The following is a 17,255-nucleotide window of genomic DNA, read 5'->3' on the forward strand; positions in this document are numbered from 1 at the left end:
AGCACTCCCCAGGCAGATGGCATGAGAGATGTAGCATGGGTTTGGGAAGGCTCTGGCCACAGAAGAACAGACCAGTTTGGTAACATCTCACGTTTGTAGAAAGAAAAGTGGTTTAGTTTCAATGATACATAGAACTGCACAACAGCATCCAATATTGGGAACAACCCCCAGAGCTGCTCCGCCCTTCAGTCGCTCCCCACAACGTTGGGCCTCACGCTGTCCCAATCCACACAACCCTCCCTCCCAGGATGGACTCCCAGGGCCCCCGATTCCCCAGCACCGTCATTCACACCAGCGCACGGTGGGTGTCAAATGCTCCCAGATCAGAATGGGAGCAGTCGGCAGCCACTGAGCCCTAGAAGAAATGGCTCCACAAGGTCCAGGAGACTCAGGTCCTTGATTGATCACTGGCTCTCAGCCTCCTCTGGTGCCCTTAAGAGTCTTGCCTCCATTGCTACCAAGCAACCCTGTCCTGTTCTTGACATGACCAATGGCTGCACCATTCTCAGGCCTTGTGGTGTTCAGGCTGCCATCCCCTCTCCCTTGGAACAGAGCCGGGGTCTCACCAGCCTTGGCAATGGCCGCTTGCTGTCTGGGAATGGCAGATGGTTCCCAGGCGGAGGCACGGGGCAGCTCCCAAGGGGCAATGCCCCGTGGCTTTTTCCCCAGGTGGCTCCAGGCTCTTGCCGATGCTTTCGCTGCAGTTCTACTTGGGCATGGCTCAGACAGCAGATGAGAGTGCAGCGTTCATGGCCTCAGTGCACTCCAGGAAGGGAGGCCAGGAGCTGCTTGGGAAATAGCCCAGTGAACTGGGCGTGTCCCTGAGGTACGTGTGGCTGTGGCTGTGGCTGTGAAGATGGGATACAAGTGAGGGAGCGATGGTGCCATCTAAAGCCAGGAACAGTGCTGTGCAAGCTTCCCCGTCCCACTCTGCCCAGCTGCTCTGACCAGACCCCACCTCCTCCTTTTCTACTGCCCAGCATGGCCAACACACCTCCCTCTAGGCCTAAAACAGTGCCTCCTGCTGTCCCGGCACTGGGGCTTCTCCCGCCCAGACCCTCACACTCTGTAATGCTGCAAGTAACTCTCTGCTCCCAGCAGAGACTCTTCAGCTTCATTTCCCTGGTGTCCCCAGCCACACAAGCGAGCCCTGCTCTTGGAGTGGCGGTGGAGGAAATGGTTAACAGAGTGACTCCCTCAGACCCTGTTAAGCCCTTATGTCCATTGCATTCTCCCATCCTGCTGGTGCAGACCCATGGGGAGAGGTGAGGGGGGGCTGTGTTAGAGGGTTCCCTGCTGGATTTTAACCAGCATCTTCTTGACCTCGTTCTCCACCCGCAGGAACTTGGCTTTCTTCCAGGGGTTGCTGGTCTGCCGGCTGCTGCACTCCAGGTCCTGCAGCAGCAGGCTGAGGTGCTGCTGGACCCGCTCGCGGTCCCAGTTGGGCAGGTTCTTCTTCACTACGCTCAGGATGAAGGCCCAGTAGTCGGAGACGTCAGTGCCCACTGTAAGGAACACCAGCACCTGGACGCCGTCGCGGTCCCTGCGCAGTGCATGCAGTGCTCGCTTGCCTTCATCACTGATGTCATTGAAATACAGGCTGGGGAAGGGAGAAGCAGGGTTAGGGGTGCACCAGGCATCCCTTGGTGACCAATGAGAAAGGAGCATGGGGGGAAGTGACCAATGAAATGAAAGGACAGGAGCAGCCCCAAAGGGCAGTAGCCAATGAGAGCAGGCTCAAAGAAGAGCCACGGCCTGTGGGAAATGAGTGGATGAACGGTGGCCAGTGAGGCACAAGGCCTCAAGCAGCCACATGATGCAGTGGCCAATGAGAGACAAGCATGGGAGCATACATAGGACAAGGCAGTGACCAATGAGGGACAAGGACTCATGCAGCCATATGGGACAGAAGCCACTAAAGCAAAGCACAGGCACAGCGACCAATCAGAGAGAAGCATGAGTGATGGCTCAGGGGAGCAGTGGCCTATGAGAGATGAGTGGAGGCACAGTGACCAATGAGAGACAAGGACTCTTACCGCCATGAGGGGTTGGCCAATGAAAGACAAGCTCAGCTGCCATTGACAAGGGGCAGTAGTCAGAGAGGCTGCTAGAGCAGCCACCAGCAAGAAGCCAATATGGGGTGGGGGTAGCTCCTAGAGGGAGAGGGGCCAGGTCTCATGGGCTGGGAACGCTGCCAACGAGGGCAACTGGTGCCCATAAAGGGATGCCAGGCTGGATGCCTGAGCTGTGGCTCCCTCGTCTGGGGTCATGGATAGGGCAGGGAAGGGATTGACCAGGCTGTATGGGGAGGGGAAGGGGCTTGGGGACTCACTGCACTTCCTTCAGTGTCGCATGCCTCTTAGCCACCTCCACCAGCCCTAGGGCTGCCTCGTCCGTCACCGAATTGTAGCCCACGTCGAGCTCCTTCAGGTGCTGGTTCTGGGCCAGGTGCTGAGTGATCACTTCCAAACCTTGGTTCCCCAAGGAGGTGTGCAGCAAGGACAGGTGTGTCAGGGAGCGGTTACCTGCGATGGCCTCAGCCAAGTACATGGCCCCCTGCTCTGTCACGGGGTTGTCCGAGAGCCTGAAAACAACACAGGAAGGTCACAGAGGGAGAGGAAGCAGCCAGAGGTGTTTACTGCCCATGCGTTAGTGCTGCAGGACATGGGATAACAAAAGACTCTAGGGAGAGAATAGCTTGTCCCCTTTAGAGCTGGTTGAAAAAAGAGAGGGGGTCCCCCACACACACAGATAATTTCAGCATTTTTTAAAAAAGTTTTGTATAAGTTTTCACTGGAAATTTTTTGATTTGGGGCAGAAATTTGATTACCAAAATATTTCAATTTGGAAATGCTCTGCAGTGCTTCATGGGAGTTGTAGTTCAGGTGCCTCGTGCTTCCATTTTCCACTATAAGCTGGGCTCCCTGGTTGGACTACATCTCCTATGATGCAGTATGGTTGCCCTTTTTGGAGGGGGAGGTGGTACTTCATGGGAGTCCCTGGCTATGGTGCATCATGGTAGATGTAGTCTAGCTGAGGAGCCTGGTACATAGACAAGAATGAAGACATGAAGCAACTGAACTACAGCTGCCATGAGGCACCACAGCAGCATGTCGAAATTGGAAATATTTTGGGGTTTCGAGACATGATTGTTCGGTTAAAAAGCAAATCTATCATTTTCTACGGAAAGTAGACACTTTTTGCGAAATACTTCATCTAGCTGAAAACCCAGTTTGCCGTTGAAAAACAGATTTGACAGAAAATTTTCAACTAGTCCTAGCTTTCCCTTTATCGCAGCCTTGGCGGGGGCATGTCACAGGTTCCTTTCTGTGCTCCTGCTTAACAGGAAATCTCCCCCTACTCTTCCCTCAAACGCCTTCCTCAGCTCTGGATATATTTCCCTCATCATCCCCTCACCCATCACATAGAACTGACACCACCGTCCTGCAGCAACATAGGAAAGATATCTGAGTCAGGCAGCGTTCTGCAGTCCCACACGGCTTTGGCCTGGCAATCAGCTCCCCTCAGCCCTGCCATGGTGCTGCAGGGAGCTTCAGATCTGCCTGAACCAGTGCTAGAGAGACCCACAGGCTGAGCAGGGGTGCAGAGCCGAGAGGGGAAGGGATGCAGCAGAGAATGCGAAAGGGAAAACAGAAAGATGATGGAGCACACCAGATATTGGCTCCATAGGCAGGTGCCCAGAAAATCATCTTGATCCAGTCCCTATTGGCAGAGCTAGGTCCAAGCTGGTTCAGGCACCTCTGACAGCCCTTTAAAGGATCCTGCCCAATATACAGACCATGGGGGCCAGTAGCTTCAGCTAGCCCTGAGCTGAGTGTAGAGCCTGCTTAATAAGGGCAAAAGTAACAACCAGCAGACTCTGCCCCCAACCTTTCCTCTCAGCCATATGTTTACCCTCTAATACCTCCCCTCCCAGGATCCCCCAGACTCAGGCCAGTAACAGCGGGGCCCAATATGGAACTTGAACCCCTGACCAGGAGATCCAGAAAGCCAGGGTCACAGGTCAGACTAACACACTAAGGAAGTGACCACACCGGCTGGGGTAGGTCTCAGAAAGAGTCCTGCTCTGGGGAACAGGCTCTGGGTTTCCTGAGCACACTCACCGCAGGGTGCTCACCACACATTTGTCATGCAGCAGCAGGTCCCGGATCTCCCTGCAGGCTTCAGGGCCCAAGCTGTTGAGCTGCAAACTGAGACAGGGCGAGAGCAAAAGGTCAGTAGCAGCAGTCAACCCTCCATGTTATGGGGCCCAACACCTACCTCCTCCCCAGCACTCTGGCCCTAGAGGGCGGAGTAGAGGTTACTGCTCTACGTGGAAGGCCTGTATTGCAGTGACTCACACCCACTAACACCCCCTCCACCTCTCCTAGCCTGCCAGACTCCCCAGAACTAGGAAGTGAGAACCACAAGGAATGAGGTCTCTCCTGAGGCAACCCAATGGGAGAGGCGGCCTGCGTCTTGTGGCCAGAAGCACAGACCTGGACTCTCGGGGTTGTTCCCTGCTCTACTACTAAGCAGCCTTGAGTGAGTCATTTCCCCATCAGTATGAACAACACTGACCTTCCCACCCCAATTAGTGTCTGTGTAAACGCTCAGTATTACTCCTGGCAGGCCCACCGAGCTATGGATCAGCCATAAGGCAGCCAGCGCCTCTGCCTGGAAGATAATACAGTATTTTCTCCCAAACAGGGAGAAAATGCTCCCCATTTTCATGCACAGACCAGAAGTGGGGCAGTACCAGCCAGAAGACTAAACAACTTGAGCTCTCGGACAGAATCCCAGAGACATGTATATGGGAGAACAGTCTCCGGCAGGATGGGAAATTCAGATGTTGGAGGAGAGAGAGAGAGAGAGAAGGCTCCACCATGGATTCCCTCCCAGATTGTCTTTGTATTGATTTTTCTCTGGCCAAAGGGATGGGACATTTTTTCAGTCCCTCTATATTTTTTTCCTCTCTTTCTTTCCTGATTGCAGCTTGCCGTCTTCTGGTAGAGGGTGAGATTGCAATACCAGGCATATTTAAAAACGAGACTAGGACAAAAAAGAAGCAAAGTGACACGCAGAGTATCTTGCAACTGGCCAGGACCTGGACTAGATAGGTCTTTTCCAGCTCTAGATTCCACCTTTTCTGCAGCCGGACAGGATTCACGGAGGGGGAAACAATTAGAGGGATGTACCAAAGACTCTGCACAGAGTAGAGATGGAATATATCATACAGGGAATGGATCATTTGATGATTACCTGTGCTGTTCATTCCCTCTGTGGTGCACCTGGCATTAGTCATGGTCGGAAGACAGGATACTGGGCTAGAGGACCTTTGGTCTGACTCAGTCTGGCCATTCTTATGTTATTGCTCTGGTACCAAGTGAGACAGTGGGACTAATATACTCTGATCATCTTAGCCATTTGCCCATAAGATTTTACTTTACATCAGGGTTTTCTCCCTCTCTCCCTGCTCTGCTTGTTTAATAAAAAGTTAGCAGAGCTGGCAATATAATCTAAAAATGACTTGAATGGATTTCTGGTGCCTTTAGATAGAACAACACAAAAGCAAGGGACTTGGAAAGCAACAGGGGTTTGGGAACTGACAGCTGAAACATGGAGATGAAAACCACTAGAAGAGCCTTGATGCCAAGCAGGGTTCAAAGAACAGCTAAACAGCAGCCCACAGAGTCCTATAAAGGACCCATTGTCTATAAAGAGTTACTATCCATTGAAACTACTAGTCCCAGCATGCAATAATCTAGCATGGCTGCTTAGATCAAGGAGCATCATACACTGACTTATAGTCTCCATGGTCTGTATCTTTGTATCTAAAACAGACAAAGGCAGCAACTGTTTACACCAGCGTTTCTCAAATTGATTGCATCACGACCCCTTTCTATCAACAAAAATTACTACACAATCCCAGGAAGGGGGACCGAAACACGAACCCTCTGCCCCGGGCAGGGCGGCCCAAAGCCGCAGCCTGAGCCCTGCCCCCCTGCAGGAGTGTGAAACTGAAGCTTGGAAGTTTCATCCCTGGACCATAGGGCTCAAACTTTTGACTTCAGCCCCAGGCCCTAGCAAGTCTAACGCCAGCCCGGGTGGCCCCATTAAAACACGTTCGTGACCCACTTTGGGTTCCTGACCCACCATTTGAGAACCACTGGTTTACACCATTGTATGCAGCACTCAGGCTCCAGGCAAACTGCCGATGGGAGAACAATCAAGGCATCCACGGATATAAATGGATAACTTAGACCCCGGGCCAAATCAGAGAAGGAGGCACTCACTGGAGCTTTCGGCATCGCAGCAGGACAGGGAAAAGAGTTTGCAGGCTGCTAACATCAAGATGGCACGAGCTCAGGTTAAGCTCCTCCACCTCATGGCTGGTGGTGCCCATGACAGATGCCAGGATGGAGCACTTGAGTGGGGTCATCTTGATGGAGGAGAGGTTGATCGCCCTGAGGGAGCGGATTGCCTCAGCCGTGAAGCGCTCACTCTGGAATTCATGCAGGAAGACGAAGTAGTCCATCAGCTCAGACGGGGGCAGCCACTTGCGGCTGTTCCTGATCATGGTCTTCTTCATAGCATTGGCAATCTCAAAGGCTGCCAGGTTCTTGATGGAGCAGCCAAGCTGCTCCAGGAGGGCCCGATTGCGGTGCGACAGGAGCCCACCCATGAAGATAGGGAAGAGCTCAAAGACTTCATCATCCGGGGCCTCGTCAGGGTGGTGCAGGGGGCCCTCCACCCCCAAAATACTGGAGTTTATCTGGTCTAGCACATCGTCATTGAAGTAGTCCTCCTCCTTGAACATCTCCACCGCCATGGTGCGGGCGATGGTGTCGCGATCCTTGCCACTGAGCCGGTTGAAAAAGCGGGGGAACATCTTGAGTAGGCCAAAGAGCAGCGGCAGGATGCGCAGGGGCAGGACTTTGGAGACGACGCTCAGCACCAGAGTCACATCCTCGCTTACCTTGCTGATGACCTCGGACACCTCTTTCCCCACCCGCTGCATCAGGGTCTTCTTCTCGCCCAGCACCACATAGAGGGCTGCCAGGTACTCCTGCATGGCAGGGATGGTGAAGACGAAGGTGTGCTCCTTGCCCGTCTGGACGCAGGGCGTGAGAAAGAAGCGGAAGACGTCAGTGCGGAAGACGTTGAGGAGGTTAAGCTCACCCTCTGTCTTCATCTCCACCTCAAAGCACTTCTGCAGGTCTTCATCCGAGAAACTGGTCTGGCGGGACATCACCCCCTCGTGGGCCAGTTTGCCCACCGTCTTGGCCACGTATTTCATCATGGAGACTTTGGTGGTGTCGGTGCTGTCCAGGATCTCCCCGCTGAAGTTGAGCCGCAGGAAGCTGGTGTAGATGCCCGTCAGGGTCTGGCTGGGAGGCACCGACTTGGTGAAGTAGAGGAAGTGCAGGGTGGTGCAGACCAGCCAGCAGTAAGAGGGCAGGAAGCAAGCAGCCGCGATCTGGTTGTGGCGCTCCAGATTCCTCGAGAGCATCTCCACCAGATTGTCCCGCTCATCTGAGTTGCTGCTGCTCCCGCTGCCGTCGCAGCCGGGCTGGCTCAGGCGCATCTGGAAATACTGCTTCTGGAGGTTGGTGTTGGAGAAGCCGCAGATCTCGGCATAGCGGCCCACGTACTTGCTGGGGATCCGGCGCACGGCGGACGGGCGCGTGGTGACAATGATGCTGGCCTGCAACCAGATGAACAGAGCTGGGATTTAATGTAGTCCCTCTCTTTCTCTGTCAAACCATTACTGGCCTGGTCCAGAGCCTCAATGGAAAACCTCTCACCGGTGTCAGACTGCATTGGGTTAGGCCCTATATGACGAAATCAGTTGAGGAGGAAGGGCAAGGACTGGATGGGATTAAGGTGATGATGACCTCAAGGCTGCTGGTTCACATCCAGCCCAGGACAGCAGTGATTTAACATCATTGCTACCTGAGGGTGGGTGTGAAGGGAATTTGGGGGATCTCAGTCTGGATGATGGACTTCCACATGTCGCAGCCCATACTGAGGGCACAACAGGTAAGAAGCAGTGGCACTAGCATGGGGCATGTCATGCCACCTTAGCAACCCCCTCCATTTTCTTGCCTCACCCGTCCACCGACATCCATTCCCCCAAGCCTTCTGGAGTTGCCAGCTTCCATTTAGGCTGTCTGTTCTTCGAGTCAGGAACCACCCTGGGGTCGCATTTGCTATGTGCCATGGGCAGATGTTACACCAATAATTGTAGGCTGTCAAAGAAACCACCCTCCCGGCTGGCACTGATCAGCCTCTTTGTTCCCAGCCTGTGCAGAGAGGCCAAAGACTGAATGAGCCATGGAGACTGGACACCCTTCTCCCTCCTAAGGGCTGCGGGGCGGGGGTGTCCTTTCAGCACAGGGGTATGGGGAAGCTCCTTGCTGTACCTTTTACCAGCCAGTCAGGGCCGGTAGAGGCCACACCAAGGACTGGGTTTGGGGCAATGCTTCAGGGATCCCCATTTCTACCCGCAGCCCCCCCACAGGCTCACAGCACCAGGTGGGGAGGGATACCAACCTCTGGCAGCAGGTACTTCCTCAGCAGGTTGACCACAATGGCAGAGGGAGGCACGGCCTCACTGGGGTCGCAGCACAGCTCGGTGCCAGACAGCCGGAAGTCCAAGTTGAGCCGCTCCATGCCGTTGAGGATGATGAGCATCTTGAGGTTGGTGGAGCCCAGCAGTGGCACCACGTTCTTGAGGTGCAGGTACTTTTTGGTGATGAGGCGTCGTAGCGAGATAGGCACGTTGCTCTGTGACAAGTCCTCACAGGAGAAGGGGATGACCAACTCGAAGCGGGGCAGGCGCCCGTGGCACCAGTCCACCACCATCTTTTTGATGAGGGTACTTTTCCCTGTGCCTACCGTGCCATACAGCACCACGTTCTTCACCTGCTGCCCACAGGCATCCGCGTCGAACAGGTTCTGGAGGCTGATGGTCTGGCTGCAAGGGGACTGGAGCTGGTTCAGGATGGTCAGGTCAGGGGAGGGCTTCAAGATCTCCTCCAGGGAGCTCTCCCTGATGACCGGGTCCACGTGGATGGTGTCCAGTGAAAAGGACGGGCCAAACTGCCTCTCCTCATTGGGCTGGTGGCTGAACCAGACAGACAGGCTCTTCCGGTGCTTCTGGATGGCATCTGAGGAGTAGTGGGGAGTACAGAGATGGTCACAAACAGGGGAGGGGAAAAGGTTGTCTCAAGTTTTCAAATTGCAGGAACCCCTCCAGTACTCAAGTCCCTCAGGGCAGTCCCAGGCACCGGCTACTCCAAGCACTAACAAAGCCCAGGAACCTCCAGAACCAGCTAGCTCCCCCCTTAGTTCCTGTATTGGAGCAGCGCTCATGCACCAGCAGGGTGTCATAGCACTGTGCTCTGCCACCCAGGGGCTCCAGGGCTGGTGCTGTCCACTCTCCACTCCCCACAGCCCAACCTGACCTGCCAATAAGATGCCTTTAATAGTGCTTTGTACAGAGGTAGCATTTCCCCATCCAAAGACCCCCTTGCAGCACACTACGAAGGGTTGGAGGGGCAGGTTGACCCTCCCTGTTTCAAACAGAGTGAGGAGCCCACTAGCCCCAGGGCCCTGCAGTGAGTCAGCGACAGAACAGGGAATAGAACCCAGGAGTCCTGACTCTCTTTCTCCTTTTCTGACCACTGCACCTCGCCCGGGTCAGTAACTGCATCCCAGCCTGCTCACCTGACTCCCAGTCCCGAGCACACCCCACCACCTCAGCAGTGCTCCTCTGGGAAGGGCTCCAGCAGCCCGGCAGCAGCATGGGGTCTTACCGGAAGAGGCCACATTCCTCAGGGTCATCTGGCCAGGCCGGGTGGAGCTCGGCTGAGACGCACTCTCCTGAAATCCTCCTTGGTAGCGAGCAAAGCTCCTGCAAAGCAGGGACAAGGAACTGTTGAGAGAGCAAATACCAGAGTGGGACAGCAGCATCTGTCCCAATGGCCCAGAGCTGGGGCAGGCTGCAGCTTGAGTGAACCTGGACTGCCAAGCCGAAGACATGGTTAGCTCACCCGCCAACCTCTCAGCCCCGGCCACATGGAAACTGCCTTCCTGCCATTGACAAAACGCTTCCGAAATGACGGAGAGGAGCAGTGTGTGTGCAAACACAGCGGTGCAAACAGAACTGGGGAAAGCACAATTGCAGTGGGACCCATGGCGGCACCAAGGGCATTGTGGGAAATGGGGAACCTGAGGAAACAAACCAAGACCTGTTCCTTCCAACTCAAGCCCAAAGAACTCCCCCGCCCCTTCCTTGTTTGAATTCTGAGCTGCAAAACATGCCCAATTTATCCTGAGACCAGGTCTGGTTCCAGCAGGAGCCAGGAAAGCATCCCCCAACCCATCTGCCTCAGATCTGCCATCAAGGGACTCATGCAGGAGTTCAGTCTGCACTCACCTTTGACCTCTCCTCTGAGCCAGAGAACAAGGGGTGGGGGTGTTTGTTATGTGGAAACTTGTCCAGTGGGAACTGGGCTGCTGAGGCCAAACTCATTTCACAAGGGCCACCAAATAGCAACAAGCCACCTTATATAAGAATGGCCAGACTGGGTCAGCCCAATGGTCCATCTAGCCCAGTATCCTGTCTCCAACAGTGGCTGGGGCCAGATGCTTTAGAGGTGATGAGCAGAACAGGGCAATTATCGAGTGAGCCATCCCCTGTCATCCACACGCAACTTCTGGCAGTCAGAGGTTTAGGGACACTCAGAGCATGGGGTTGCATCCCTGACCATCTTGGCTACTAGCCACTGATGAACCTACCCTCCATGAACTTATCTAGTTCTTTTTTGAACCCATTTATACTATTGGCCTGCACAACATCCCCTGGCTACGAGTTCCACAGGTTGACTGTGCGTTGTGGGAAGTAGTCCTTCCTTGTTCTTTTAAACTGGCTGCCTATGAATTGCATTGGGTGACCCCCTGCTTGTGTTATGTGAAGGAGTAAACAACAACACTTCCTTATGCACTTTCTCCACCCCTGTCATGATTTCATAGATCTCGATCATCTCCCCCCTCAGTTGTCTCTTTTCTATGCTGAACAGCTCCCTGCACATAACCTTCAGTCATCAGCTGGGGTGGGTTTGAATGGGTGGCCTAGAGGCAACAGGCCCCATAGCCTGTTCCCAGCCTCCCAAGTGAGTCAGTCCTTCTGAAAGATCAGTAAAAGCCCAGCTGAGAGGGCCTCAGCAGCCTTCCTCTTCGTCTCCCCACCAAAGCCATGCGTCCTGGGGTAGGAGCACAATCAACTTTAACACCCACACCGACAAATTAGACCAATCACTTTATGTGAGAGGAACTGCCTTAGCCACCCCACCCCTTCCACTTAGGTCCCCTTTCCTTCAAGCCTCTGTCAGCTGCCGCAGGGGCTCCAGGCCCTACCTGAGAAGGGACGTTTTGGAGCACAGCCTGCCAGCTGGGTGAAGCATCCTCCCAAAGATGAAGATGCTCCTGGCACCTGGAAGGAAGGAACAAAGGAGGTCTGAGAGAGCAGGATTGAGAGAGATGCAGGATGATGCCCATCGCCTGCCATCCCCCTCCCCAGGGAACTGGCTGCCCCTCAGTGCCCTTCCTCCTCTGCACACCAAGAAGGTGAAGGAAGGAGCCTTGCACCAGCAGCAACTGAGGCCCAGACAGCCAGGCACCTTCCCCAGCATTCTGATGGGGTTCTGGATCCACGTGGCCTGGACTGGAGCATGCTCCATATAGTGTGCAGCTGTGCATGGCCAGGGAACAGGTTGCTAAGGCAGCGATGCTGGATTTGAGCCCCAGGGAGACACCTGCCTGCACAGTCCTGGGCTCACGTTCAGAGCACAGGCTTGGGAGACAGGAGCTCCACCGTTCAAATCCTGGCTCTGCCACTGCCTTACCCCGTGGCCTTGGCATTTCCCCTGTCTGTGCCTCCCTGTGAGGGACAATGCCCCCTCTCCCAGGGGGCTGAGGGATTGATTAGCTAATATCACAGAAATCATAGAAGTGTCAGGCTGGAAGGGACCTTGAGAGGTCAGCTAGTCCAACCACCTGTGCTAAGGCAGGACCAAGTAAACCTAGACCATCCCTGACAGGTGTTTGTCTGACCTGCAATTAAAACCTGCCAATGACAGGGACTCTTCAACCTCTCTAGGTAACCTGTGCCAGTGCTCAACTATCCCTAGAGAGACAGAAAGTTTTCCCTAATGTCCAACCTAACTCTCCCTTGTTGCAAACTCAGCTGATTCCTTGTCGTCCTGCCAAGGAGAACAACTGATCACCCTCCTCTTCACAAAAACCTTTTACATATTGGCAGACTTATCAGCTGCCCCCTCAGCCTTCTCTTGACTAAACATGCCCAAGTCTTTCAGCCTATCCTCAGAGGTCAGGTTTTCCAAACTTTGATCATTTTTGTTGCTCTTCTCTGGACTGTCTCTGATTTCTCCACATCTTTCCTAAAGCCTGGCCCCCAGAACTGGCCGCGGGTACTCCAGCTGGGGTCTCACCAGAGCGGGACAATGATCTTTGTGTCTTACATACAACATTCTTGTTAATACAGGATGCAATGCTTTGCAGATGGGAAGCATCCTGGGCCTGCTTTGGTGCAGATCCTACTGACTCCAGCCGTAGCTGCAGGTGCTCAGCACTTGTAAAAAGCAGGTTCTTTATAAGCGCTAAGTTATGAGCAAGCGTTGAGGGCATCCCATCACATAAGCGGGGAATTTGTCCCAAGCAGCGGTACAGCCTGTCCTGCCAGGAAATTTCCCACTGAGATCTCTGCCTCCTGGTCCAGGGCCAGAGCTAGGGCACATGGGACTATCTCCTCGCACTCATCCACGTAGGACTGGATTTTCCACTTATTGCCCCAGCATTTAGCTCTTCTCTAGCACTGTCCATCCACGGATCTCAAAGCACTTCACTAAGGAGGTTAGTATCATTAACTCCATTTTACAGATGGGGAAACCGAGGCACAAAGTAGTAGAGTGACTTGCCCAAGGTCACCCAGGGAGTCAGTGGCACAGCTGGGAATAGAACCCAGGAGGTCCATCTCTCAGACCCCTGCCCTGCACTGCCTCTGTGTAAACCAGAAGGAAACACTTCGTATGAACATCACCTCCCCGCCGGTAACCGTGCAATTAGACGTGACATAAGTAGGCCAGCAAGTCTCCTCTGATAAAGCAGCACAGACTGGCTGCAGTGTGAGCTGGGCCTAGGCAGAACTGATGCCATCCCAAGCCCCCAGAACTCTCCCTTAGGCCCACAGTGCTTTTGTCTTAACGCAATTTCATCAGTAGGGAATTCATACACAGGACGTGGCTGTGACTTGGCCGTGGTCACCAGGTGAGTTGGGGCAGCGCCAGGAGTAGAACTGGGCTCCCAGCCCCTTGCTGTAGTCTCTAGACCCTCCCACGCTCTCAGAGCCAGGAATAGAACCCAGGCATCCTGAGTCCCCTGCCCCAGAATGTAGAATCCATCAATTGCACCTGCAGCCGTAACAGGGAGCTGTGAATTTCATCCCAGAGAGACTGGGGGAAGCCAGGTAAGAGGCTTCTCACTTCAGCCAGTTCTAACAGCTGCTTACCTGGTGCAGAGCTGGGTGACAGCAGCATGCGCATAATCGCTGGGCCTCCCAGCTTGGGTCCCTGGATCCTGCTCCAGCTGGTCCCAACCTGGGGCAGACATCTTGGGCACTGCATGGCAGGGTCCTGCTTCAGATGAAATGCAGACAGTGATCACTTGAGGACGCAGACCACCCACTGTGGTGCCCCAGCTGGACAGGATGGTGTCTTCCGTCCTATCACTCAGCTGTGTGCTCTGAGGGCCAGCCTATCGAAGCCCAGCCTACTCTAGGACACACCTGAGGGCTGAGGAACCAGCATCATCTTGCATGAGCAGAATCCCAAAGCTTGCTTCATGCACCCTTCCTCCTTGGGTTCTTACACCAAGGAGCAAGGGTAAACAGTGCCTTCCCCGCCAAACAGAGAGATTAGAGATCTTGGAGCAGAAAAGGTGTCCTCAGTACAGCTCCCCCCAACACAAACCCATAGTATCAGGCCATCTGCTCTGTCCTCTACCCTGTCTGCAGCATTGGGGAGATCCCTTCCTGACCCCTGCAGCGATCAGCTGGTGTCCTGCAGCTTTACTGCACTTTTAGGGCCTGACTCTTTTCTCACACTTGTTTAAATGGATTCACAGAGGGAACTGGTATGAGTAAGAGGAGACTCAAGCCCACTGTACTGGTGGGAGTTTTTTGTCACAGGCAAAGGAGGGTATCTGGGTGAGGTAAAAGAATAGTTCTAAGCACCTATGGCTCTTAACCAATCAACCAAACATGGGGCTGCAGCGGCTCTCATTCAGTTCATTTATGGGAGGGGGAAGAAAGAGGCAGAGGAGGAGGTGAAGGAGCAGTGTCGCGCCCCGCCCCCATTCAAAATCATGAGTCAGACCCTTCCCCTCTGAAGATCATACTACTTATTCAATAATGACATTTGAGTCTTTCTTTGCCTTCTTAGGGAGCCAGGCTTCTCTCCCCTGCCAAAAAGCTACACATTTACTTTGGGGCTGGTGTCCTTTAGAGAGTCTCCCACAATCAGATGACTCCAGGGATGGGGGCTTTAAGAAAGAGACCAAAAGTGAGTCTTACTGACATGGGGAGAGCTGGCAGCTCTGTAGCCTTAGAGAGAAAGAAAGATCCATCCTCTGCCCCCTTATGCCCGCCCCCCTCTAAAGGTGAGAGTTGCTGACATGGGGAGAGCTGACAACTCTGTAGCCTTAGAGAGAAAGAAAGATCCAAACTCTTCCCCCTTATGCCCGCCCCCCTCCAAATACCTGAGTGGTTACAGGCTTTTCCCCTTGGCCTGTCAGTGGCAGTCAGGGGAAGGACAGGCCGGTGACTCCTTCTCTACCAGATGGATCCCAGGGGCCCCACTGCCGGGTGCCCTCCCCACCTTGGCATGGAGAGAAGACTGTCTCCTGCTGCATTCATGTCTCTCTCCAGTGCAGCAGTGGCAGCCAGCACAGAGCCCTCCATACTGGGCCTGGCAGCCTGTGCTGGCTGGAAGAATAAGACACAAGCTCAGGGCAAACCCGTAGCCTCCTCCCCTTAAAGCAACAGGAGCCAGAGACTCCAGCTGTCAAGCTGAAAGCTGGCCTGCTGCTGTCAGGCCTTGCAGAGAGCAGCGCTCAGGAGCACCCTGCCAGGGGCTGCCTTGGAGAGACTGGGCCAAAAACAGTCGGGAGAGGGGGTGCCACTGCCATCTACATTTGTCAGGGCTGAATGGATCCCCACCGAGCAGTCATGGGGCACCTTGCTCTGCACACCTGTTGAATGCAGCAGGAATTTAGCATCTTTAAGGCAAGGGTAACTGGAGCAGGAGTCACATTTAAAGCAGAACAAGCTTGTTTCCAGCCCAGACAGCTGCTGCCAATTGCTGAATCCACAATCTGTGTGAGCAGCCGGAACAGAAGAACATTTGTGTCCAGGGAACCATGGTTCATCGTCTCTCAACTGACTAGCACCAATCTCTGCTCCAGGCCACATCTGACTGTCTCCAGGGCAGCAGGCTGTGAGCATTGCCTCCATTGGGAGAGGGGTGCCAGCCCCTGTCCTTTTCCATCTGCGCTGCAAGACTTAGAGACTCCTGCCCAGTGTGAGAAAAGGAGTCAGTCATTGCATCTGGGTTTGGCGGTTGTACTGTGGTTGTGGCTGAGTCTGGGGGCATTAGATCACTGGTAGATGTAGGGAGGACACTGAAGGGTTAACAGGGGACATGCTGGCAGGGTGTCCTTCCCTCCCCAACCTGTCATTACTTGGGCTAGAATCCCCAGCTGCTGAGTCGGTGACGCAGCCTCAGAATTGCATCCTATCTAGCTTGTGTTTCCAGCACCCTGATAATTTCCAAACCAAACAACAGGAAAACTCTGGTCCCAGGGAAGCTTATGGAACCTCCCTGGGCTCTGTGGTCTCTGTGCCATGCCCTTGAGCATGGCCAGAGCTGTAACGACTCACCTAGCCCTTCCGGATACTTTTCATGTATCCATCCCAGAGCCCTTGGTGAAAGAGAGTCTGTCTCATTGATTATCCCAATTTTATTGCTGGGGAAACTGAGGCACAGAGCAGGCCCATAACAGAGCTGAAATAGAACCCAGAAGGTCTGGCTTTCAAGTCCCTTATGGTAACCACTAGACACTTATTAGCAAAGCTGGGACTAGAACCCAGGAGTCCGGACTCCAGGGCCAGTGCTCCAAGCCCACCCCACTTCACGGACACATTTTCCTGTCCCCTATGCTCCTGTAGCTCAGTGGACCCACTGAATTTAAAGGCAGGGTGCTGTGAAGCCCACTGCCGGGGGTCCCGGCTGTTTATCAACAGCTGAGCAGGGATGCTGCTCTGGGAGGGGTATGTTTGGGATGAAACCCAAACGGGGTCAACAATGTCCCAGATCCACCGGCTTGGGGACTTTCTCTGTCAGCCTCTGCTCAGGGCAACCCCACGAGGATCAGCACAGAGGTCACTGCTGCCATGAACCCCACAGACCCCATTGTCATCGCCTAGGAGAGACGAACCAACTTCCTGCTCATCCTGTCGTGCTCGGTCCTGCCACCAGAGCAGAAACACAGCAGTCACTTCCGCTCAAAACCAGCCCCTTGCTCAGAACCCAGCGCACCAGGGAAAGCCGCAGATGCAGGAAATCAGGGCTCTGGCTTCTGAGCCGCTCTGTGCTGGGACTAGCGGGAGCAGGGACCAGGCCAGCTCAGAGAATGGGGACTGAGGAAAAACGAGATTCTGGAAGGTCAAAAGTTACCTACAGTGATTTCTCAGGCGGCTGCTGTGTATTAGTCCCACAGCCTTGGGTCCATTTGGAATTGCTCTTCCCCACCTGTCACTGCATGCCGTTGTATCTCTGCTGTCCCTGGCAGCTGTTAAATGTTGCCCTGTGCCCTTTCCTTTCCGTGGTTTTAGTTCGCTCTCTGACAGCTTCTCTCTGGCTGTTTCGTTGCAGCTGCAACTTCCTGCAGCTCTGGCCCATCCCACCGCCCCTACAGCTGGGCAAGCTGCCAAAAACAAGCTGGGATGGTGAAACCACAGAGAAGGAGAGGGAGAGGAAAGCAAGAGACAGCTGCTCCATTAGCACTGCAAAAGTTACTCCTGTGCAAAAAGGCCCAGAGCCTCAAAGTCAATGGAAATCTACGGCTGTTAGGAACCTAAATCCCTTGGAGGATCTGGGCCAGAGAGGCTGATT

The 17,255-nt window shown here is 54.1% G+C and overlaps 1 protein-coding gene across 9 annotated transcripts; it reads right to left on the reverse strand.

Moving 5' to 3' along the window:
- Positions 1 to 55: 55 nt before the first annotated feature.
- Positions 56 to 16,998, reverse strand: NLRX1 (NLR family member X1). 9 transcript variants are annotated; one of them, XM_030538359.1, is made up of 10 exons: positions 16,822 to 16,998; positions 16,022 to 16,145; positions 13,595 to 13,718; positions 11,425 to 11,500; positions 9,822 to 9,940; positions 8,557 to 9,173; positions 6,297 to 7,708; positions 4,125 to 4,211; positions 2,333 to 2,584; positions 61 to 1,600 (listed from the first exon to the last, which is right to left on the reverse strand). In XM_030538359.1, the coding sequence occupies exons 3-10, from the start codon at positions 13,707 to 13,709 to the stop codon at positions 1,282 to 1,284; spliced, it is 2,997 nt and encodes a 998-aa protein (XP_030394219.1). In that variant the 5' UTR covers positions 13,710 to 13,718; positions 16,022 to 16,145; positions 16,822 to 16,998; the 3' UTR covers positions 61 to 1,281. The 9 variants fall into 9 exon arrangements, with proteins under 9 accessions (XP_030394225.1, XP_030394219.1, XP_030394224.1 ...); XM_030538365.1 differs by lacking the exon at positions 16,022 to 16,145 and having other exon boundaries at positions 56 to 1,600; positions 9,822 to 9,919; positions 13,595 to 13,721; XM_030538364.1 differs by lacking the exon at positions 16,022 to 16,145 and having other exon boundaries at positions 16,893 to 16,998.
- Positions 16,999 to 17,255: the final 257 nt, after the last annotated feature.

Source organism: Gopherus evgoodei, chromosome 19 (assembly GCF_007399415.2).
Source record: "Gopherus evgoodei ecotype Sinaloan lineage chromosome 19, rGopEvg1_v1.p, whole genome shotgun sequence".
NCBI classification, from domain to species: domain Eukaryota; kingdom Metazoa; phylum Chordata; order Testudines; family Testudinidae; genus Gopherus; species Gopherus evgoodei.